Below are 25,982 nucleotides of genomic sequence, written 5' to 3'. Positions count from 1 at the left end.
TCTGTTAATTACTAATAATTTTATGGTCTTATAGAATTCTTTAGTTTCTTCTTCTGCAAATGATATGGTTGTACTGTAGGATATTCAGAATATATTTTAGCTCTTGATAAACCTGTGACTTCTTTGAGGTTTTTTATTTTTTTCTTTTTTAAGGGATATGATAAGAGTAGTAGTGAAATTACTCAGAAGTAAGCAAAGAGTGATAGAATCTTATGGTTTGAAGGTCTGATGCTTGAACTGCAAGCTATTTATCTCTCAGCTAAGATTGGTGTTTTTACATTTGAGAATTTTCTTTCTGTTTATGTTTCAGGTAAAACTTTAAATATCTTTGGTTTGGGAGAAGAAAGAATAGGTAGTTTCTATGACTCTAGTTCTTTGTTCTCCATTCTGTTTTGATTCTGTACCTCTTAAGTAAAAACTTTGAGCATTCACAAAATATGCATATTTAATTATAAATTACATGATCCTAGTTTCAGTTAATTTTATTTTTAAAATTTTTTATTTTTTATTATTTTGAATTTTAAAAAAATCTATAAGCATAATTTTTCCATGTTCTAAGAACAGAAATAGAGGAATGTATATGAAATCATTAGTCTTTATTGCTACTGCTTTTTAGAAGAGAGTCAGTAATGTAGTAGACACTTTTCTTTCAAAGATGATTCTGCTTTTGTGTTATGTCCCTTTGAATTTTCTTTTTTTTTACCTTCCCTAGTCTTCTCCCCCTCTTTTTTTAAAAAAAATTATTTATTTTTAGTTTTCAACAATCATTTTCATAAGCTTTTGAGTTTTAAATTTTCTCCCCCTCCCTCCTCACTTCCCTCCCTAAGAAGATGTTCAGTCTGATATGGGCTCTATATATACATTCCTATTAAACATATTTTCACATTAGTCATGTTGTAGAGAAGAACTAGAACCAATAGGAGGGAACCACAACAAAGAAGAAACAAAACAAAACAGAAGAAAAAAAAAAAGACCAAATAGTATGCTTCGATCTGCATTTAAACTCCATAGTTCTTTCTCTGGATGTGGATAGCATTTTCCATCATGAGTCTTTTGGAGATGTCATAGATCCTTACATTGCTGAGAAGAGCTAAATCTATCAAAGTTAGTTATCACACAACGTGGCTGTTACTGTGTACAGTGTTCTCCTGGTTCTACTCATTTCACTCAGCATCAGTTCATGTAAATCTTTCCAGGTTTTTCTGAAGTCAACCTGCTCATCATTTCTTATAGCGTAATAGTATTCCATTACATTCATATACCACGACTTTCAGCCATTCCCCAGTTGATGGGCATCCCCTCAATTTTTAATTCTTTGCCACCACATAAAGACCTGCTATAAATATTTTTGTACATGTGGGTTCTCCCTTCCTTTTAAAACAAAATTCAAAAACAACTTTGTAACAAATATGCACATTCAAATAAAAGAATTCCACACATAGACATCTCAGAAAATGTATATATCATTTTGGACCTGGGTCCATCATAAGTTTTGCAGAGATGAGTAGCATCTATACTCATGCTTGGTCATTGCATTGATTAGCATTCTTAAATCTTTAAAATTATTTTTCATTACATTGTTGTAGTTATTGTTTAAATTGACCCCTTGATTCTGCTGACTTCACTTTCTGTCAGTTCATGCAGTCTTCCCAAGTTTCTCTGAATCTATTCTTTTCATCATTTGTTTTAGCACAGTAACATTATATTATATTCTTAAAAATGAAATCCTCATGCCCATCAATTGGGGAATGGCTGAGCAAGTTGTGTATATGAATGTGATGGAATACTACTGTGCTATAAGAAATGATGGAACAGGCTGACTTCAGAAAAACCTGGAAAGACTTGTATGATCTGATGCTGAGTGAAGTGAGCAGAACCAAGAGAATGTTGTACACAATAACAGCCACGTTGTGTGATGACTAATATTGATAAACTTAACCCTTCCTGGCAATACAAGGATCTAAGACATCTCCAGAGGCCCTGTGATGGAAAATGCTATCCACATCTAAAGAAAGAACTATGGAAGTTGAATTGCAATTTTTTTTTTCTCTTCTGTTGAGTTTTTGTTTCCTCTTTCTAATGGTTCCTCCTATTGGTTTTAATTTTTACTTACAACATCACTAATGTGAAAATATGTTTATTATGAATGTAAATGTATAGCCTATATCAGATCGTGCACTGTCTTGGGGAGGATGGTGGGGAGGAAGGGGGAGAAAATTTTAAACTCAAAAGCATATGGAAGTGATTATTGATAAATCAAAATAAATTATTAAAAAATGGGGGAAAAAAGTGACAGTAAAAAAAATGAAATCCTCCTTCAGAGTCCTTCATAATCTAGTTATCTTCTGCTTTCAAGCCTTCATACCTTTCCTTTGTCCTCTCAAACTGTTCTAATGACATTGGCCTCCTTGCTCTTCTTTGTACAAGATACTACATCTCCTGATTCCTTGCATTTTTTACTGTCTGTCACTCATGCTTGCAATGCTGTCCTTCCTCATCTCTGCCTCCTGGCTTCCTTCAAGTCCCAGCTAAAATCCCACCTTCTACAAGAAGTCTTTCTAAATCCCTCAATTCTAATGCCTTCTCTCTGTTGATTATTTCCCATTTATCCCATATATAACTTGTTTGTACATAGTTGTTTGTATGTTTTCTCCCCCCATTAGATTGAGAGCTCCTCGACAGCAGGGACTTTTGCTTGCAATTGCCTTTCTTTGTATCCCTAGTGCTTTAGACACCGCCAGGAATTTGGTAGCGTCTTAATATGTGCTTGTTGACTGACTGTTAATATGCGATAATTTATTTTCGTTCCTCACTTCCTAGGTATGCTCTTAGTTTTCAGTTCCTTGCTATGAGAAAAAATGCTGTTGTAAGTATGTTTGGACATATGGGTCCTTTCTCTTAACCTTTGATCTCGACCTTTAGTTCACCCATGTTTCCAATCTTGGTATAATCCTCAACTTTTCACTAGAATTCACCTCATATATCCAGTCTCATGGCAAGTTTCCTCAATTCTACCTTCACAACTTCTCAGACTTATATCCCTTCTCTCCACTCACATGGCTGTCATGCTTGTCCTCATCACCTCACACCTGAACTACTGCAGTAGTCTTCTGGTTCTTTCTGCCTCAGTTCTCTTTTTTACATTCCATCCTCAACTGCTAAAGCAATTTTTTCCTTTCCAGTTTTCTTTTCTGGTCTGACTATGTCACTTCCCTACTCAGCAAACTCCAGGGGATCCTTATCACTTCTAGGATCAAATACAAGATTACTACTTTGTCTTCAAAAGCCTTCACAACTTCCCCCTTTACTACCTTTCCAGTATCCTTTCTCATTAGTCCTTTCCTTTTACTCAGTGCTCCAGTGATAATGGAAGCACTGATGCTGCTCACTTCACACCTCTTCAACCTGAGCTCGCCCCCGCACCCCTCCACCACTCGTACTAAAGACTGAGAGAAAGGAAAAATAAAACAAAATTCTTGTAAGAAACTTAATGCTAAAGCAAAATTATTGTGTACCATGTCTATATCCAGTAGAATCCCTCAATTCTAATACCTTCTCTCTGTTGATTATTTCCCATTTATCCCATATATAACTTGTTTGTACATAGTTGTTTGTATATTTTCTCCCTTCATTAGTTTGAGAGTTCTTTGAGACAAGGACTTTTGCTTGCAGTTGCCTTTCTTTGTATTTCTAGTGCACTTTTTTGTACTTTTAGTCCGTTAATCTTTTTGTCAGGAGGAATGTAGCATGCCTCATGATAGGATTGTCTGGAGATATGGCTAGTAATTGCCTTTGTCAGAATTCTTAAGTCTTTCAAATTTGTTTTGTTTACAGTGTTGCTGTCCTTTTAAAAATTTGTTCTCCTAGTTCTATTTAGTTTCATTTTGCATCATTTTATACTCCCCAGGATTCTCTGAAATTGTCTTATTCATAATTTTTAATGGTATGATAACATTTATTTAAATTTATGTAAAATAAATTTGTTTATTCATTCCCTAGTTTATTGGCATACACTTTCATTCTACTTCTTTTATTTTTTTTATTTTCACCTTTTAATCTCTTCTTGCAAATCAAGAAATTTATTTTGTTTGATGTTCTTTCCTTCCCAGTATAATCCTCCTTTTTAATTTCCATTCCTTCTGTTCTTATTATTTCCCTATGTAGAGTTTATTGTAATGATACAACAAACTATTCATGTATATGTGTGTGTCTAATTTGCTTTTCTCTAATTGTCATGATTTGTATTTTTTTTTTTCATATGGTTGTAGATAGCTTGGAATTCTTCCCTTGGGAATTATCTGTTCTTATCTTTTAATATTTTTTTTTTCTATTGTGGAATGGTTCTTAGTCTTATAAATTTTACTCTACTTAGGAGAAGTCAATTTATTCTTATGCTTTCTAGTGTTTTAACATAGGTTTTGGGTTTTGTCAAAAGTAGTTTGTATCGATTGATATAATAATGTGGTTTTTAATATTTATATTATTCATATGGTTTATTATATTTTGATCTTCCTTAGAATTAACCATCCCTGCATTCCTGGTATATATATCTAACTTGATTATTATGTACAATGTTTCAAATATATTGTTATAGAATTTTTTAATATATTTAAAATTTCTGAATGAATATTCATTAGAGATATAGGTCAGTAGTTTTCTTTCTCTACTTTTTCTCCCCCAAATTTAGGTATAAAAATCATATATCTTGTCATTGAAAGGGTTTGGAAAGATTCCTTAAGTGATACTGGAATTAATTATTCTTTGATTGTTTGGAAGCATTCACTTGTAAATCTATCTGGCTCCATAATTTTTTCTCAGGGAGTTAATTTCTGGCTTATTCAATGTCTTTTTCTGATATTTTATATGTATACATGTATACGTATACATATGTGTGTATATATACACAATCACACATATATATACACACAAAACCAATAACCCAGAGAAAATCATAAAATGTAAGTATAAAATCTAAGCAGATTATGTATGCACGTGCACATACACACGTTCGCATGTATCTACTCCCAAGATAAAAACAACACAGAATATCTAAGTTTCTCTGTCTTATTTAATTTTCTTTATTCTTTGAAGGCATTAGGTCCTGAGATAAATAATTGTTTCTTTCACCCCAATAGAATTCGTCTTCATATAGTTCTTTCCAATTGAACAAATGTGTATACTTTTCCATGAATAGTGAAAAGGTAGGAAGGGGATTCATTATGAGCAGCTTTAAAAGTCAAACTGAGGATTTGTTATTTAATCCTTACCTTTATTAAATGGGATTACATGGTTAAACTTGTACTTTAAGAACATCACTTTGGTGATCTTTTGTAGAATGAAGGTTGGCCTGTTGTGGAGAGAGACTTTAGGCAGGGAGACCAACCAGAAGGCCATTAAATAATTATCCAAGGAGAGAGGCAAAGAAGGACAAAGACAGAAAGATAGAGACAGAGATAGATAGGTCAAGGAACAGCTAAGTTTTAAACCTGACTAATTGGGATGATAGTGGTTCCCTAGGGAGTAATAAGGAAATAAGAATGGGTGCAGCTAAGTGGTATAGTCAGTAGAGTGCTAGGCTGGAAGTCAGGAAGACTCAATTTCGTAAGCTCAAACCTGGTCTTAGACACTTACTAGCTATGTGATCCTGGACAAATCACTTAACCATGTTTGACTCAGTTCTTCATCTGTAAAATAAGCTGTAGAAGGAAATAGCAAGCCACTCCAGTATCTTTGCTAAGAGAAAACCTCAAATGGGGTTACGAAGATTTAGACATGACTGAAATTACTTAACAGCAATAATAGAAAGAGTAGAGGATTTTTGGAAAAGAGAATGAATTCATTTTTTGGATATATTGAATTTAAGACGGTATGTCCAGTTTTAGATGTCTAATAAGCAGTAGGATGGAGGCCTGGATAAAGTTTCTGATTAGATAAATAGGTCTGGGAATCATCTGCATAGAGATGAAAGTAGAATCCATAGAAGCTAATGCAATTAATAAATGAAGTAGTCTAGAAGCTTCTCCTTCTAGAAGGCTAGAGCCTTGGGGATACCCACAGTTAATTAGTCAGTGAACAAAATTCAGCTGCTCTTACATGGAAAGTACTGTGCTAAGTATTGGAGTTAAAAAAAGAAAAAGGCAAAAGACAGCTCCTACCCAAGAGTAGCTTACGATTGAATGGAGGAGCTAATTTACAAATGACTATATGCAAATGAATTATGTACAGGATAAATGGGAAATAACTAAAAGAATTAAGGGGGATCAGGAAAGGCTTCTTGAAGAAGGTAGGGTTTTAGCTGGGAATTGAAGGAAGCCAGGGAGGCTAGGAGGTACAGAGGAGGAGGGAGAGCATTCCAGGCACGTGGAATAGCTAAAGAAAATGTCTGGAGCCGAGAGATGTAGGGTCTTGTTTGAGAACAACAACGGGTCCTGTTTCCCTGGGTCCCAGAGTATATGGGGGATATAGGGTATGAGAAGATTGGAAAGTTGTGTGGGGGGGGTAGGTTATAAAGGACTTTAAAAGGTAAACAGAGGCTTTTGTATTTGAATTGGGGTTGGGGTGACATTGTTATATATGTCCTTTAGAAAGATCACTTTGTGGGATGAGTGGAAGATTGACTGTAGTGGGGAGAGATGTAAGGCAGGAGGACCAACCAGTAGGCTATTGCAGTAGTACAGGCAAGAGGTGATCTCACATTTATCACTTATCACTGGCCTGTACCTGGGTGGTAGCATTATCAGAGGCTAGAATTGAGCATATATGAAGATGTTACGAGAGTACAAATGCCAAGACTTGATTGTTGATTAGATATAGAAGGTGAGAGATAGTGAGAAGTTGAGGATGACACCTATGTTGTAAGCCTAGGTGTTTGGGAAAATGTTACCCTTGTTTATGTGAAATGAGTAAATTGAGAAATTTAATGTTGGGGTGCTTGAGCAAGTATCATTGTGTATGTTGAAGTTCCTTATTATAAGGACAGCAGAACTGAACATGTTGAGGAAAGGAAGTGTCCTGGCGGTCTGTAGACAACTAGAATTTTGATTGGGTCAGTAGATATGGATGGAATGAATCTTAAAGGAGAAGAGATTACTGAGTGATAGTGGTAGAGGAAAAACTCAGAAGTGGCATGAGGGATCAGAGTATTCCAATTTACCTATCTCAATTGGTGATTTTGTGATAATGAATAAAAATGTAGCCATTGCTGGAAAGGGTGGCCATAGAGACTGTGTCTTCAGGAAGGAGTCAGATCTCAATGAGAGTCAATAGAGAGGAATTGGAAAGGAAAAGATTTGAAAGGAAGGCAGTTGGTTACCTATGAAGCAGATATTCCAGAGAGTACAGTGGAAGGTTTAGGTTGCTTTAGAGTGTGACATTTGGGGTGGGAGGTTTGAGGAGAATGAGAATGAGGATGCAGGCAGTACTACTGGGAATGGGAATAGGATTCAGAATCACTATGGCAGAAGAGTTTGTTAATTATTTGAGATAAACTTTCATTGTTCATATGTGTTTGGCTTCAGGGTTGTCTTCTCAGGGCCTTAGGTAGTTCAGTCAAGGGTGCAAGTACTTGGAGCTGAAAAAATGTTATCATTCCCCTTCCTTAAGTCAGGAGTCCAGGCAGGAGACTTGATGCAATTGCCTTTCTTCACTGTCCTAGAAGGGAAGAATCTGGAGTTTGATGGAATAGTGTTTCTCTCCTTTTCCCACAGAAGATTAGACACCTGGTAGGAGATGTGGTGAGATGTGTCCTCACCACAAAAGTAGGAGATTGGCTTGATAGAGTATTCTTTCTTTATCTCAAAAGCAAGACACTGGTTTGTTATGGAATGGCTGTCCTCCTCTTCCCATGGAAGCATGAAGACTAAGCAGGAGATATTGCCTGAAAGAATGGTAGCCTCTCCTCTCACCACAAAGTTAGCAGTAATAGATTGGATGAAGATTCAGTAAAGCAGTTTGAGAAAGTATGGTTAGACAATTGACAGGTAGGAACAGAACAAGGAGAGAACAATGTCATGAAAACCTAGAGAGAAGAGAATATCAAGAAGAGAATGATCCACTGTATCAGAGGCTGCAGAGAAAATGAGCAAGATACTGCTGCTTGAGAAAATGCCATTTGGCCTTTCTTAAGATCAAAAGATTTGGCTTCATAGAGGTCATTGGTAACTTCGTGGAGAGTGGTTGAATGGTAATGCCAGAATGTAGAAAATGAGAGGGTTGATCATTCCAGAGAGCACAGTGAAATGGTTTGTAGGTCTGGAATGGGACATTGGAGAGTTGGAAGTCAGGTTGAGGGATAGAGGAATAAGGGAAAGTGCAGTGTGAGGCAGGGAATGCAGTTTGTACAGTCATGGCCAGGGGTTCAGAATCTCTAGAATGATGAAAGTATGACAAAAGGGAAGAATGCTAACCATTGAAGATGAGTGTAGGCAGATCAGTCATGAAAGAAGCCCACTGATAGAGGAACCCTCTCTTGATGTCCAAACCTTGCAACAGCTGGTGATGTTGAGTCTTGTGCTGCTCAGGAGACTCACTTCACCATTAGTGGGAGTAGGTGAAGGTGTAACCTAATGAACTCTGGATAGGGCATTGTAGGCACTGGTAATCTGAAGTGGATCTGGTCTGAGAATGGCTTCCTGAGTACTGGAAAATGTCTTTGGGTAAAGACCGAAACCAGAAACTTGAGGTCTGGGTCTGATATAGGGCACCCTGAAAAGACTCAAGAGGGAGGGGGACCAGTCAAATAGACTGGATTGGGAATGAGGAAGGAGCAAAGTCTGAGGGCACAGTTGGGCAAAAATAAATCCCTAACAAGTCCTGAGGTGAATGCAGAGGCCACAGATGGGCCAGTGTTAAATGAAGGTGAAACAGTACTCCCTGGAAAGTCCTATACATTAAGTAGTTATAGGTGAAAGGGTGCCTGAATGAGGGGAAGCAGTGCTTCCTGAGATGTCTCAGTGGCAACAATCATTATGGGGATTCCATTCTCTGATTAGGGTTAAGAGAAGTCCTAATTCTTTTGTTGTTGTTTAATGGTTTTCAGTGTGCCCAATTCTTCATGACCCCACTTGAGGTTTTCTTGGTAAAGATACTAACTAACTAAGATACTAAAGTACTAACTTCCTTTTAGATAGCATGTGGGCCTGTAACTTTCTGACTCTGACCATTATCCTTCAGTAACTACAGATGAAAGTATGAAGTTTTCATTAAGTTCTTTATTAAAGAATAAAATTTCTGTTTTAGCAAATATAAAAAAGTCACTTTACCTTGCCTTTGATTCTGGTCATCTGTTATTGCTCCTTTGCGGCTGTTGTATGTGTAGTTTGGGGGCTGTTAGTTATTTTCTCCCTCCTCAAAATACTTTGTTTTATTTATGTACATATTGTATTTGGAGAGTGAATTTCCCTAGAGGGAGCTCCGTACATTAATGAAGTTGCAGGTCTAAGCAAAAATAATTTTTTTTTTTAACACTGATAAAGCATTCCCCCAAGGTTGTCATTGTGAATACTTTCATGATCTTTTCATAAAATCCACACTTCCTACGTTTATACTTTATGGAACAAGCTTACTGGCTTTTATTTTTCTCTTTAAATATAATTTATTTTTCAAATGATAAGCATTTATTTTTGCTCCTTTCCACCTCCTCACTCCTCTGGGGAAAAAAAGAAGAAAAACAAATCCTTTGTAGCAAATTTGCATTGTAGTCAAGCAAAATAAATTCCCACATTAGCTATGCCCAAAAATGTGTGTCTCATTCTGTATATTTAGTCCATTACTTCCTATTCAAGAGCTGAATAGAATTATCTGTCCTGTGGAATGGTCATTACGTTGATTAGAGCTCTCAAATCTTTCTAGTTTTTTTGTAAAGTGTTGTTGGTATAGTATGAATGTTTTCCTTTTTCTGCTCAATTCATTTTATATCATTTCATACAAGTCAGCTTTCTTTAAAACCTTTTTCATCATTTCCTATGGCAAAGTACATTCCTATGCCATAATTTGTTTAGTTATTCTCCAGTTGCTAGGTACTCCTTTAGTTTCTAGTTATTTGTTACTACAAAAAGGAACTCTCTCCCTATCTCTCACTCACACATTCTCTCTCCAGCCCCTTCTTTCCTTCCCTCCATATTTACCTATAAGGCCTTTTCTTTCATTTATCTCTTTGGAGTACTGAACTAGTCTTATAACTAGGTCAAAGTCCATTTCACAGTTTAGTAATTTTTGGTGGCATAATTCCAAATTGCTTTTCCTAATAACTTGACTACTTCCTTGCTTATAGATGGATGGATGGAATAAACTTTTTATTAACCTGCCATGTTCCAGGTCCTGTGCTAAGTGCTTTAAAAATATTATCTCATTAGATTCTTATAGAATTAATTATGCTCCTCTTGTTGTTTGGAAAAGGATTTTGTTTTTCACTGACATAGGTCACAAGGAATTTCATTCCTTTTAATTTAAAGTTAATTTTAAGAAACTGGCATTTCTTAGTTCAGGAACTACTGCTGTACTAGAGACTGAATACAATTTTATTATTTTTTTTTCTGTACTATGTTTTTCCTAATTGTCAGAGGTTTGAAATTCAGTGTATTGTAGCATTGATGTAAGATTTTTTGTGACTTTTGCTACCTTTTCTCCTGTTGTTTTATTTGTTTCTTACATTGTCCAGGGTATGAGCTACCTAAATTATAATGAGTTGTGGGTTTATTCAGTTGTGGATTCCTACCTGGTACACCACCACAGTCTTTTATAGAATTAACCATTTTAATCTATACCATGCTCTCAAGTAAGCTAGAAATCCCTTCAGGTTACATTGTGGTACTTGGGTGGAGTAGTATTCCTAAGCTTATTCTGTCACACCCTGTATAGGCAGTTTATAATTTGAAAACTGAAATTCTTGACTTGTCACTGACACATTTTGCATTTAGGAAACAGCATTTACAGGTTTCTCTGTTTAGTCAAGGAAAAAAGCATAAAGATGTAGGGAGTAGAAAGTAGAATTCAATTGCTTTGATAGTTTCTAGAAATACACGAGATCTTCAGGAACAGAATGTTGCTGTATGGAGACATAAGACTGTGCTATATAAAAACTAATTGTACTCTCAGTCCTTTGATGTGTATAGGTATTAAACTTTTTTTACTTTTTGTGAGCATTCCTACTTTATTACTTATTATTGAGTGGGGTGGGGAGAGGCATGGTGTGGTTTGTTGGTCTGAACCAAAATTTCATCCCTAGGGAATCTCTTCCTTGGAAAATCTAGTTACTTGCCTATAAATTATAGTCTTAAAGTTAGTTTCTTGGGCCACTGAGAGGGTAAGGGACTTGATCATAGTCACATAGCCAGTATGTATTAAAGTCTCGAACCCAGGTTTTCTTGACTGTAACTTTATTTTCTATAGAACACTGCCTCTCATTATTGAATTTACTTATTTTTATAGTGAAATTATCAGCCTCTCAAAATGCTGGTAAATTCAGTTTTTGTCTATACATTGAGACTAGGTATCAGTATTTCCTAGTTAATACAAATAATGTTAGAAATCTTTGTTATATATGTAAGTTCTACTTCACAGATATGTTTTACTTTGAAGTGTCTTTGGACATTTAATTTTTGTTCCTATTTCATGAACCAGTACAAATGCCCTTTGTCAAAGCACATTTTTTTTCCTAGTCTAGTTAAGCAAGTTTCTTAAGGAGGTAATTTTCCAACATTTATCTAGACTTCAAAGCCCACATTTTGTTGGCTAGAGTAGAGTGATGGGGACAAATCTTTGCAAATGAGTAATTTTAAATAAATTTATACAATTGGTGTAAATTAAATAAAAATACACATAAATTAATATAAACCATAGAGGATGGTGTTGGCATGTACCTTTTGATCATCAAATTGGATACATCTTTCAAAGGAAAATCCTCCTTGTTTATAATGGGTCATAAATTTTTAACTACAATCTTTTAGATGCACTAAATATGGTGATAAATGACAAAATTCTGTTAAGTATAATTCTTCTTTCCTAAACTTTGTGATATTTACAGTCTCTCAAAACCCCTCCTCCACAAAATTAAGACTTAAATTTTTTTCACAAAATGAGAAGAAAATAGCTGATAAAATCCAAGTAGAAGGTAATAATAAAGTGACAAGAAGCAATTTGAAATATTTAATGAAGAACTTCACGTATCATAGAGAATATGAGGTAGCTTTTGGTTGTCTGAAGTTTAAAACTATTTGTTCTTACACAAACAGCCAGTAAGCTAATTTACATTCTTCAGACTTGTCTAGTGTTGTTGTTTTTTTTAAGTATTTAATTTAGATTTCAGTATTCAGTTGCCCAGGGATTTCAGTTGCTTCTAAAGATTTTGCTAAAGGAATCTGAATAAACTCTCTTCTATAAAACGATTATAGATGTTTACTACTAAATACAAGATCCTTTTGAAATACGTTCGATGAATTGATAAAATTCTTAAAGTTTATATTTATTCTTGGTTTAAGACCATTTTTTTTTTTTTGCTCACTAGCCAGTAGAAGAAGGTAGATGGAAAAATGAATGTACTGATTGAGAAAGAAATGTGATTGTCTTGAAGTGGGGTTTAATATAGAAACAATGAGACATTTAAAGTTTAAACATTTGTGCAGAACAGTTGTGAATTACTGAAAAAAAAAAAAAGATACTGTGAGAGTAGCATTATGCCAGAGAAAAATGCACTTCTCTAAATGATTGCTGCTAAATAATGCTATGGTTGTTACTTGATAAATAGATTTCATCACCTGAAACTGTTTTGTAATCTTAGTTCATTTTGACTTCACTGTATGCATCATGAAGTAAGTGCTTGGTGAATGACTCTGCTTTGGTATCTGCCCCTCCTACCGAGAGGTGAATGCTGACTCTCATATTTTACTCATTGTTAGCCTAGCTCCTTGTTCAAGCAGTATATGCAGAGTTGTGGGAGTGCATATAACTTCACCTTCCCTGGGGTGGTGCGTATTTGTGGTGAGAAGAAAAGAATGGCATGGATACTGGTTCAACTGACACTTCTTTCTTCAGGGCAAGATTGTCCTGAAGAATAAGAAAATATGAAGTATTGCTCAGAGCTACATCTTATTCTCTGTTTCTTTATATTACAGCTTCCATGAATGAAAATATAAAGGCTGTTCTTTACATGGAAATTCAATAGGTATTTCTTGACCCAAAGAACCAAAGCCACACTATTTTGTGTGTACTCCAAATTATTTTAATTTTATCACAGTGTGTGTATGACATGTAAGAACTGTAATTTTAATCTGTTTTAATTTTGTAAACTTATGTATTTGGTGATTTTTTTTTCCTTTTCACAATAGTGTTTAATTCATAGAAAACATGACTGAGGTTGTAAATAGGTCTTATAACATTTTTTTCTGTAGTTTTTTTCAAGTGGTTGTTAAGTTATGAAAATGTTGAATGAATTGTAAATTGTTGAGGGAAGTGATAAGAACAAGTGTACTGAAATTTGGAATTTTTTTTAAAGCTTGGAATAATGTATTTAGCATTTTTAGAATTGAAAAATAATATAAAAACTGAATAAGAAATGAGTGTGTGTGGCAATATAGCCAGTGCAGTTCTTACAAAAATCAGATGAAGTGAGTTTCTAACAAGTCAAGACGTGTACCTTCGCTTGACTTTAACACAGACTATTCCTCTGTGTTAGGAAACCGTGGTGAAGTATCACATAAATCTCTTTAGTGAAAGCAAAGTCTAAGCCTTAAACACGTTTCAGCTTATGCAGAGATTGGTTTCTTGTCTTGTTTGTAGTATCACTGTTAATGTTCCCTCCTTTCAAATGCAAAATGAAAATGAATGACTCATTTACAGGTTAGGTTTTTAAACTTTCATAGTAAAATTATAAATAGAAATCTGTTGTTGAAAAAATACCATTAAAGTTGACATACTGATATGTAACCAAAATTTTGAGATTTGTTAGTCTTTATATAGCATTATGCATTTAGATATAATTCAGTATGATTGAATTTGATGATAATAAAAAAACTATTTTTTTAGACAGCTGTGTGCCTAAATCTGTTGATTTAGTACCATTCCTAAATTTCTGGTAACAAATCTATTTTGTTCCAAAATATAAAAGTTAAGCTTATGCCCATATTTATTCTTAAAATAAACAGCTTTGGAGACCAGCCATTGTTTTACATGGAAACAACGGTGAATCTTCCTCTTAGCTGGCTTGGAGTTAATAGGTACATAGATGCAGAATTAGGATAAAATTCTCCATTTGGGTAATGGCTATTTTTTTTTAATATGGCAAAACTTGGAATTACTCTAGCACTTAGTAAAATAGAAATAAAATAATAAACATTTGACAAAAAGTAAATTTAAACATAAAACTGACTTAGATCAAGTAGTTTGGATAGTATATTTTTTATGCTAAAATCAACAAAAAAACCCCTTTACTCTTAATTTTCAAAGTGAAGTTAATTTCTAGGTGACCTCTAGCTTATATTTTGAGTCCTCTTCTAATACTTTCTATATATTTATACATGTAGTCATGCATGGATTTGTAATGAATTGTTTCTGTTGGACTTTACTCACAGAAATCTTAAAGTTTTACATGCATGTGAAATATCAGTTTGAGAGTTTAAGCTTGAAACAGACCTACTGAGTACTAGTCCTGTGCTTCATCCAGGATAACTTCTTTCTTCTAACACTTCCACCACCCTGGTGATGGAACTGGGATCTGGGCCCCAGAAAGGAAAAACCCTGGACTTTCCCACATGGCCAAATCTCTGGTGTTAGCCTGAGGCTATAATCCCATCAACTGGCCTTTCATTATGGACCTCCCTATGGCCCCAGGCCATTTCTCCATTCTCCCTTGGCCATGTGGTCCAGGTCCCTGGAATTCTGTTACCTCATAGACTACTTGGCCACTCCTAGATCCCTCCCATAGTCTTTCTGTGTATAAGGTCCATCTTGTCTCCATTAAGATGCTTAGATTCCTAAAATCTAGCCACTGCTCAGATTCTTATAATCTAGCCACTGCTCAGATTCTTATAATCTAGCCACTGCTTACTAATGTTCAGACTCCTTAAGAGTCTGCTCAATGTGAGTTAAGTGACTTGCCCAGGGTCACACAGCTAGTAAGTGTCTGAGGCCAGATTTGAACTCAGCAAGATGAGTTGTCCTCACTCCAGGCCTGGCAGTCTACTTACTGCACCTTCTAGCTGCCCCTGTGACTTCCCTGAAAGCAGACACATCTGCCCCGCCAGATGTCCCCTAGGACCTGGCACCTGGTTCCTTGCTTCCCTGTTGCAGCTTTCTGGTCACCTAAGAGTCCCAGCTACACACTCTGCAATTGGCAAAGATGACAATGACAATAATCAGTGTTGTAGGAGTTGTGGGATAATAGGCATAGTAATGCATTGTTGGTGGAGCGATGAATTGGTATCACTATTTTGCAAAGCAATTTGGAATTGTACAGATAAAGAGACTAATAAAAGAAATTAAGAAAGAGATTTCATTACTGGGCTTTTACCCCAAGGAAGAGTCAATAATAATAATAATAGTCATAAACATTTATTAAGTGCCCATGTGTAATGCAGTGAGGATTTGAAGAAAGGCAGAAAACAGTCCCTGACTGGAAGGAGCCTATAACATACAAACAACTATGTACAAACACGTTACATATGTGATAAATAAGAATGGACAGAGGAAAAGTACTAGATTTAAGAGAGATTAAGAATGGCTTCTTGTAGAAGGTGAGATTTAACTGAGACTTAAAGGAAGTCAGGGAAGCCAGGAAGACAGTATGAGAAGGGAGAGTGCTCCAGGCATGTATGACAGCCAGTGAAAATACTTGAAGTTGAGAGATAGAGTATCTTGTTCAAGGAACAGCAAAGAGGCAAGTGCAGATGTTCCTGCCCTCAAAGCACTTATAATTGAATGTGAAAAGACTGCACACAAAAGAAAGCTGAAAAGTAGGGTGAAGGTGCAGAAGGAAGTTCCCTGCATGGTGGAAGAAATACAAAATGAGTTCAGCTTGAGGAGCCAAACAAGTTCAAAATGAACAGGTGCAAAATGAGGAGATGTGGAGATGTCTGTTTTTTCTTCCCTCCTCAAATGGAAGTCGAGGACTTCATGGCTCCACCCTCCAATTAGAGGGAAGTAAGGTACTGATTCGGTGTGGATACTGAGGCTGATTTGATCTTATAAGATGACGAGGTTTTATAATTATGAGTTTTTGGGGCAGGGGTGGAGCATGATGGGGAAGTCAAAGAAATACAAATTCAAAATGAGTACAGCCTGAGAAGCCAAAGGAGCCCTAAATGAGTGCATCTGTTTGGGAAATAAGGCAATCTCTAAGGTCATCCCAAGGAAGCAATTGATAAGAAGAAAGTACCCATATACACCAAAGTATTTATAGTGCTCCTTGCTCTCAAGACAAAAGTCTTGCAGTAGAGTTGGGGTTGTAAGTATTATGGGTTGGATACTTTAGAAGATCAATTTATAGATAACAGGTTTGTGCATCTTGGTATTAATTCCTTTGGAGAGAGAGGGGCGAGGAAGTGATTAGGTATTCGTGAAGATGTGAATTGGAGAATGAAGTACTTTGTCTTTTGTATTTATTGCAGCTAGGTGTAGCAGTGGTAGAGCACTGGGCCTGGAGTTAGTAGTTCAAATCTGGCCTTTGATACTTACCAGATGTGCAACCCTGGGCAAGTCACATAATATCTTTCTGCTTTAGTTTCCTCATCTGACAATGAAGATAATAATATTGCTACCTTCAAGGGTTGTTGTGAGGATAAAATGAGATAATTTTTGTAAAGTACTTAGCACAGTGCCTGTGACACCTCTTTTCTTTTGAGATTCACTTAATTTATATCTACCATCCAGTCAAAATTCTGATAGTTGTTATCTACCAACCTTCAGGACACTTCTCTTCTTTCCACAATGTGTTCATTTCTTGGCTCACTCTCTCTTTCTCAAATCCTGACCATGTGCTAGGAGATTTTAGTCTATTCTCTCACTCTAATCTCAAGGTTCCTCAACATTATATTTGTTTGCCATGACCTACTCTACCTCACCTCAGCCACACACAAAGTGCTCATATATTTGGTCTTTTAGCTACTCACAGTGCTCCTCTTCCATTCTCATGAACTCTAAAATTCCCTTATCTGATTACAATCTGTTGGCTTTCCACTCTTCTCTCTGCTTGTCAAAACCAAACGTTGTTCGTCCTCCATAACATGACCTCTAATCCTTCAATCCTTCCCAGACTACCACTACCTCACTAGCTATCCTCTCCTCATTTCCCTCTATTTATCCTTTGGTGAACCAATCAAATTCTACCCTGTCCTATTCTTTTGAGTCTTTTGTTCCTTTATCCAATAGAAAAATTTGCCCTTCCTAGCTCCAACCTTGTGTGAATCCTAACCATATGCTGCCTTCACTCCTACATATGTGCTATTGAACAAAGCTGGAGAAAATCACAGAATCATGTTGACTGAGTCTATTAAAAATTTATGTTATATAACCTTAACTTGGCTTGAAGACAATCCATTTGCTCCTCCTTAATTAGCCTTAGCAGCTCTTCCAAATATTATCATCCCTTCTCAGATATGCCGTATAATATCCCCCTAACCACATACTCTCTTGAGAACCTTGCCTAATATTTTATAAAAAATATTGAGGCAATTTACTGACTGAGAGCTCTGTCATCTTTTTCTCTTCCTCCCTCTGTTGAGTTCTCCCTCTTCTCATCCTTTCCTGTGTTTCCTTATCTCATATTATCAAGGTGATCTTCCTCTGACTTCTTTCCTTGTATCTCTTACTTTGTGTGTCCCCTAGTGGCAGGGAGTGAGACCACTTCTATTTCTATAAGCATAAAACCACTTCTACTCTCAGTCTGATCTCCCAGCTAGGATATGGAGAACCTCTGTGGAGAACCTCTAGGGCAAAGAAACAACCTTCCCTTTGACCTCATGCCATCCAAAGTTATGCACATTAGGTTTCTTTCTCCATCTGTGTTAATTCCTGCCTAATCTCCAACCTTAGAATAAAGAATAGTGAAACAGGGACTTCTATCTGATTATCTAACTATGTGCCTTCCATCCTGTACTGTACTTGTGTCCAGCCTGATCTTCAACCTCCTTTAGGAAGAGGAGTGCTTCTTCCATTCAATGATGCACATTCTCATACCCAGCCATATTGTGCATATCTCAGTGATTCTGAAGCCTCTAGGTTATCATCCAAACCCCACCCCCACACCCACATCCTGATTGCTTTTTCCCATCTCTCAACCTACCCACCCCACCCCAAAGTTCCAGCCAAATGCCATCCATCCCTTCTACTGTACTCTCTGGTATGCCTGTTCCATAAGCAGCAAACTGCCCTTCATCTTAAACCTTTTCCTTTCCCACTCCTTTCCCCTTCTGGCAGTCATTGAAACCTGGTTCCCTCCTGATGATGTAGTTAGGGTACCCTAACTTCTTACTTCCCTCAACCTATTCCTCCATCCCACCTCAGATATACGCAAAGATGGTCATCTTACCATCACCCACAAAGATACCAAAGCTGGTATCTTACCAGCTCCATGTTCAAGAATTCCAAAATCCCTATGTCTTGACCTTAATCTATTGGCATTTCACCCCTTTCTCTCCTTTCCTTTACTAATCCCTACTCTTCTTCTATACTATGACCTCTAATCCTTCAACCTGTGAATTCTTTCCCAGGTCATTTTTCCCAGGCCATTTCCCCTACATTACCCATTCTTTCCTCTTTTCCCCATCTTGACTCCTTGGTGAGCCAATTCAGCTGTTTTCTTGAATTCCTAGTCCCCTTATCAGTTTGCTGACTGCACCTTGCTAAGTCTTAGATCACTCTCACCATCTGCCACCTTCACTCCTATATAGATGTTGTTGAATGAAGGTGGAGAAAATCACATAACCTTCTAGTGGATCCACTTCAGATTTATGTTATGTAATCTCAGCTGGGTCCTCACTCTTGCTAGGCAATCTTACTACACCTCCTTCATCAGCTTACTCTCCCACTCTCCATGACAGCTCTTCCAAACCTTTTCATCTCTCCTCATCCCTCCCATGGCTCTCATTCCCCCACCTTCTCAGCTGAGAAGTTCAAATTTTGAAAAAAACAAATCAAAACCATTCACCTTGAGCTCCTTCTTCCCCATCTCGTGTTACTCATATGCTTTCTGCCACTATAACCTCCTTTACCCCTGTCTCACATGATGAGGTGATCTTACTCTTTACCAAGGCTAATACTTCGAACTGATCAAGTGATCCCATTTAGTCTTGTCTAACAGATTGCTCCATCATCCCTATTCTGTCACTTATCTTCAATCTCTCCTTGTCTACTGACTCTTTCCCAACTGCTTACAAACATGCCCATTTCTTCTTTGTCCTCAAAATACCCTCACTTGATCTTTTCATCCCTGCTAACTATTCCACCTTGTCTCAAAACTCTTCAAAAAGTTCATCTGCATTAGGTGCCTCCAGCTTCCTCTCGATCTTTTCTTAACCCCTTAAAATCCATGTTCTGAAATCACCATTCCACCAAAACTGTTGTCTTTAAAGTTAACAATGATCTCTTAATTGCTAAATCTATTGACTTTTTCTTTATCCTCATTCTCTTTGACTTCTCTTCAGTCTTTGACGCTTGATCATCTTTTTCCTGATAGTCTTTTCTCTGTAGGTTTTCAGGATGTGACTCTCTTGGTTCTCCATCTGTCTACTCTCTCTCTGCAAGTCTCCCTAACTGAATCGTTGTGCAGACCATACGCTCTAACTATAGATTTTCCCCAGGGTTCTGTTCTGTACCATCTTCCCTATTTACTTTTTCACTTGATGAGCTCATCAGTTTCCATGGTTTTAAGTACTATCCCAATACTGACAATTCTCAAATCCAGCTGTGCTGTCCCAAGTTCTTTGCTGATCTCCAGTTTTCCATCTGCAGTTGCCTTTCAGACATCTCAAACTGTCCTGTAGACATTTTAAATTCAACATATCCAAAATGGAACTCATTATCTTCCCCGTCCTCCCAATAATCCTTTTCTCCCAACTTCCTGTTACTGTAGACAGTAACACCATCTGCCCAGTCCTTGAGCCTCATAACCTAAGAGTCATCCTGGATTCCTTACCATCTCTTACCTCCCATATCCAGTCTCTTACCAAGACCTTTGCAACATCTCTCAAATATGTCCCCTTCTCTCTTCTGACACTGCCACTATTCTAGTGCAGGCCTCACCTCATGCCTGAATTATTAAAAGAAGCCTTCTGGGCTCAAGTCTCTCTCCACTCCAATGCATATGCTATTCAACCACTAAAGTGATTTTCCTAAAATCTAAAAACTAAAGCCAGGTCCAGTTATGACATCCTACTATTCATTAAAATTGACTTTCTATTGCCTCCAAGATCAAATACTTCATTTGGCTTTCAAAGCCCTTCATAACCTACTCTCTTTCTACCTTTCCAGACTTTTTACAACTTATTCCCCACGACATGTTCTTAAGTCCAATAACATTGGCCTACTGACTGTTCCATGAACAACGTATACCTTGGCTTCAGACATTCTTTCTTGGCTGTCCCTCATGCTTGAAACACTCCCTCCTCTGCTCCAACTACTGACCTCTCTGACTTCCTCTAAGTCCCAGCTAAAATCCCACCTTCTATACGAAGCCTTCCTCAATCCATCTTAATTCCAGTGCCTTTTCTCTGTTAATTATTTCCTATTTATTTTATTCATTCATTCATTCATTTATTTATTTGTTCATTTACTTGTTTATTTATATTCATTCATTCATTTATTTATTTATTGGTGAAATAGTTGGGGTTAAGTGACTTGTCCAGGGTCACACAGCTATTAAGTGTCAAGTGTCTGAGCTGGATTTCCTATTTGTTCTGCAAATAGCTTGTTTGGTAAATATTTGTTTACCTGTTGTCTCCCCCACTTAGGTTGTAAACTGCCTGAAAGCAGGAATTGTCTTTTGTCTCTTTTTCTATCCTTGGTGCTTAGCATTGTGTCTGGCACATAAATAGACGCTTAATATGTCTTTACTGATTGATTGATTGGTTGAGTTTTGCAGTAGTATGCTGGTGGGTCTCCTTGCTTCAAGGCTCTCCCCACTCGAAAACATCCTCCATTCAGGCACCAAACTGTGCCTGAACGAACTAAATGTTCGTGTGACCCCCTACTCCATAAACTCCAATGGCTGTCTATATCTTGCAGTACCAAATATGAAATCCTCTGACATTAAAAGCCCTTTGTAACCCAGCCCCCTTCTATTTTTCTAATCTTCTTACATCTTATTCCCCATGACATAATCTAGTGATACGACCCTTCTTGCTATTCTACAAACAAGACAGTCTGTTTCTTGGCTCTCGGCATTTCCATTGACTATCTTCCATGTCTGGAATGCTCTCTCCTCATCTCTGTCTCAGAGGAAGCTTTTCTCAACTCTTAATTCTAGTGCCTTCTCTGCATTAATTATTTCCCCTTTTTCTTGTTTGTATCTTTTTTTGTACCTGTTTGTGTATTTTTTTTTGTCTCCTCCATTAGATTGTGAACTCTCTGAAGGCAGGGACTGTCAGTTTGCTCCTTTTTGTATCCCCAGTGCTTTGAACTATAGTAGGTGCTTAATACATTGTTTATTGCCTGATTGACAGATGCCTTCTGTTACTATTTCTAGCTTCAATCTTGTCTCACTTGAAGAGATGGCTTTCTATTCCATTTCCTCTAGCAATTTGCCTCCTTTCATATCCTCTCTCTCACTTATATTCAGTCTCTGTCTGTCTACTGGCTACTTCCCTACTGCATACAAACATGCCCTTTTCTCTTCATTCTCAAAAACTCTCACTTGATCCATCCATACTTTATAACTTTTGTTTCATATCTCTTCAGCATTTTGTGGCTAAACTCCTTGAGAAAGCCATCTACAGTAAATACTTCCACTTCTTTTTCTCTCACTCTCTTAACCATCCAGTCTGTCTCAGCTGGAATGTTGCTGTAGTTTGCTTCTTGGTCTCACTGCCAGAAGTCTTTCCTCACTCCAGTTCATCTTTTTTTTTTCTTGTCAAACTGGTCTTAGACGATGTCACCTCCCTACTCAGTAAACTTCAGTGGCTTTCTATCATTTCCAAGATCAAAGATAAAATCCTTTCTTTGACAAGCAGAGCCCCTCATTCCTGACTCTAGCATGCCCCCCTCCCCCTCACCTTCCCTTTCAATCTTCCTATAATTTAAACCCTATCATGAATACTGTGATCCAGTGACACTGGCTTTTTTGTTGTTCTCAAACAAGACACTCTGCGTTTTTACCAGTTATATCCCATGCATAGAATGTTTTCCTTCACAACCTCTAAATCCTATGACTGTGCCTTTTTTCAAGTCCCACCTAAAATCCTACATTCTATAGGAAACCTTTCCTGGTACTTCTCACTTCTAGTATCTTCCCTATGTTGTTTATTTCCAGTTTGCCATATATATAGCTTGTTTGTACATAGTTGTTTGCATTTTGTTTCCTCTATCACTATGAGTTCTTGGAGAATAAGGACTGTTTTTATGTTCCTTTGTATTCTTGGTGCTCATATCTGGCACACAGTAGGTATTTAAAATGTTAAGTAAGTGGTTGTTAGAAGGTGGTAATACATAGTAGGCATGTGATACATGCGTATTCTTCTTATCTCACAGTCAGAGCTTCTCAGATTTTGAAGGGGTCTCACAGATTATTTAGTTTCATATCTAGCTTTTGCTTGATTTTTCCACTTGTGGAAAACACTAATTGATAGGAATTTTTTTCTTATACATCCTTTTTGTGTCATCGGTATTTGTCCATATATCTTTTTTTTTTTAACCAGATGTTGAACTTTTTGAGAGCAAGATCTGTATCTCTGGCTTTTAGTGAGGTGCTTGATTATACTATGCATTTGATAAGTGTTTGAGTAAAGTAATAAAAATTTACCATTCTATTAATACTAAAGTATTATAATGCAACATTTAAAAATTGTTTATTACAAATATGTAACCACTTGAAGGTTTAAGAAGCATATAAAACAAGAGTAAATAAAAGCTTATGTACATGAGGAATTTGCTACTTTGCTTTCAGAAAATATTGGTGAGCTCTGTTGGAGTGTAAAATATTGATGTATGTGTATATATATATGAAGTACATATATATGCATAAATAGATATAAATGAAGATGATTGATAAGATAAAACACTTTCTTCAAAATATGTCTGTGGATATTGATTTTGAATGTCTTTGAACTCCTTATTGGTACAAATTCCAGAAAAGCCCACTTGCCCTTGTGTTTGAAAGATGATTTCCTCTCAGATTTCTGTGTCCATATATTACTATATAAATTTTGTTAAATTTACAAAAGTTATTTCCTGATATGTGAAATTTTAAATCCTAACCCTTCTATAAACCTCCAAGGAAAAAATTTGTACCTACCAACTACCCAATGTTACTATATATATCTTTTTCTCTAGACAAACTGGCTGTGTGATTATCCTTAGAGTATATCCTATGCTTTCATAACTCTGACATATGCCATCACCTCTCCTGGCAATGTCCTATATTTCTGCTAGTTTAGCTTAGTTGTCACCTCCTCAGTGAAACCTCTGATCATACTGGAAGTCATCTTTCTCTCTCCTTTGAGCTAATAGTTGACTGTTGACTCTGACACCCATGTGATACTTATCATATGGTTATTTGTATATTTGCATTAATCAATCATTAAGTATTTATCTCTCCTTTGAGAATGTCTGCCTCTTCATTGCTCCCCCACAACACACTGTGTAGTGCCTTGCACATATTTGGTACTTAGTAAATTAATATTTTTGATCAAAGGAAAAATACCCCAGTTCCTATATACTCTGGTTAAATACTTTGTGTTTTGTAAATTTATTTTAGAATAATGGATTTTTTTTCTCTCCCCAGTGCTTTGGTAATTGTTACAGTGTTTGATCGTGATGTTAACTGCAGAAGAGCTGCCTCTGTAAGTCTTCTAAATGTTACATTTTGCTTTTTTTTTCCCCTTGAGAATCTCATCTTGTGTGTTTTTATAGATAGCCATCATAGCATAGCAGATAAAAAACTGACCTCTAAGACATGCAGACCTAAGTTCAAGAGGACCTGGCTTCAGTTCCCAACTCCAAACTCTCACCCTCTCTCTGTGAACCCTTGAATCTTTTAACTTTTGGTGCTATGTACAAAGCTGTAAGTATCTAAGTTGCAGAGAAAGTGCTGACTTGCATTAGAAGAGGAAGTTTCCTCACATGTGGGTTCTCTACGACAGTGAAATCAGATTTATTCTTATCCCATTCCCTAACTTCTTACCTATTTGTACAGAGAAGTAGCCATTATAGTAACTTGACATGACCTAAATCCAGTATCCATTGTGCCATGGTGATAATTATTTACCATTTCATCATTATAGATACATAATTATAATTTTTTTGTTATCAGGTAGCATACTGTAGTGGATAGAAAACAGATCTTAGTGTTAAGAAGACCCATCCTTAGGTCTTGCCTCTGACACATATGTTACAAAGAACGTGGTGATCCATATTGGTAGGGGAAGTTCTTCATAGGCATATTGCTACACTTCATAAAATTACAGGTATGATCAAAAACACAAATCAGTTAATCAGTAATTCTTACTGGGTACCTGTTATTTGTTTAATATTATGCTAGGAGCTATGGGAGAGGAAGAAGTGAAAACATAAAATATGAACACAAGTGAAATTAGAGTATTCTTACGTATTAAATTCTCTGGTACTAACTGTAAGTGTTCTCAGAGTTCAAAGATGTGAGTAATAAATGTATGCTACAGCAATTGGAAAATTCTTCACTGAGGAGATTTAATTTGAGCTGACCCTTAAAGACTACAGAATTTATGTTTAAATGGTACAATAACCCAGTCTTTGTTAAGAGACCTCAAAAGCCATCTAGGTCAATGATTAGCTGAACTAGAACTCCCCCCTATAATTTACTCAACAAGTAGTTAGCCAGCTTTTACTTGAAAACTTTAATTGAGGGTAAACCTAGTACTATTTGAGATATTTTGTCTCACAGACTATTGCCTCTGTAGTCATAGATAACACTGCCTTTCTTAATGAAGCCTAAGTTTCTTTGAAGCCCATTTGATTAGCTAACTATCTGTGTGCTCATTCATGTCATTGATAAAAATGTTAATTATAAGCCCTAGGCTAGGCACTGAACTCTAGGACACTTAAATGGAGACTCATTCTGAAGTTTATTTAGTTAGAAAGCCTTTGTTAACCTGGAAAGATAAGGTACTGGACACCTAGGTCCATTCTCAAGCTTAACTGTCAAGAATTCATACTCTGTTGTAGAGAGCACAATTCCATTGGACTGGCCACATTTAAATGCCAAATGTAATTTTGCCTAAAAGACTATTTTACAGAGAACTCACACAAGGGAAGTGCTCACCCAGAGGTCAGAGGAAGAACACTTTCAAGGTTTCTGAAGAACTTTGGAATTGATTGTGGGACACAGGAGACACTGGCATAGGACTATCCTGTGTGGTATTCCTGCACCAAAGAAGGCATGGTGCTCTATGAGCAAAGGAGAATTATTGTAGCACAAAAGAAACCTGAGATGCATAAATTTAGAGACATCTCCACTCCAAATGTTCATATGGATTACTTGTGCCCAACCAGTGGTAGAGGCTTCTAAGCTCATATTGGTCTGATGAACCACAGTTGGTTACACTGTAACTTGACCCTTGATGTCGTGATGTCATTTTGGTCCTCTTTGAGCATGAAGGACAACAACTTACCAACTGTGTGCCAGGCATTGGGCTAAACCCTGGGAATACAAAGGAAGGCAAAAGACAGTCTCTGTTCTGAAAGAATTTATAGTCCAGTGGAGGAGATAACATGCAAGTAATTACTTAGAATGGACCCGCACAACATATGGCCTGCAGGCTGCTTCAGGCCCGCCAAAGGATTTTGGGCGGCCTGTGAAAAATGTA

The 25,982-nt window shown here is 36.7% G+C and overlaps 1 protein-coding gene across 1 annotated transcript in view; it reads left to right on the top strand.

Annotated features, from left to right (window-relative positions):
- Positions 1-25,982, top strand: part of TBCD (tubulin folding cofactor D) — a 445,631-nt gene that overhangs the window by 194,418 nt on the left and 225,231 nt on the right. Inside the window, exon 16 of the mRNA XM_027840857.1 lies at positions 23,924-23,981. Within this exon, the coding sequence (XP_027696658.1) occupies positions 23,924-23,981 (58 nt within the window). The remainder of the gene's footprint in view (positions 1-23,923; positions 23,982-25,982) is intronic.

The sequence above is a fragment of the Vombatus ursinus genome, unplaced genomic scaffold, assembly GCF_900497805.2.
Source record: "Vombatus ursinus unplaced genomic scaffold, bare-nosed wombat genome assembly UNPS02004704.1, whole genome shotgun sequence".
NCBI classification, from domain to species: domain Eukaryota; kingdom Metazoa; phylum Chordata; class Mammalia; order Diprotodontia; family Vombatidae; genus Vombatus; species Vombatus ursinus.
Note: the sequence above shows the minus strand (reverse complement) of the source record. Positions and strands in the feature narration are given on the sequence as shown.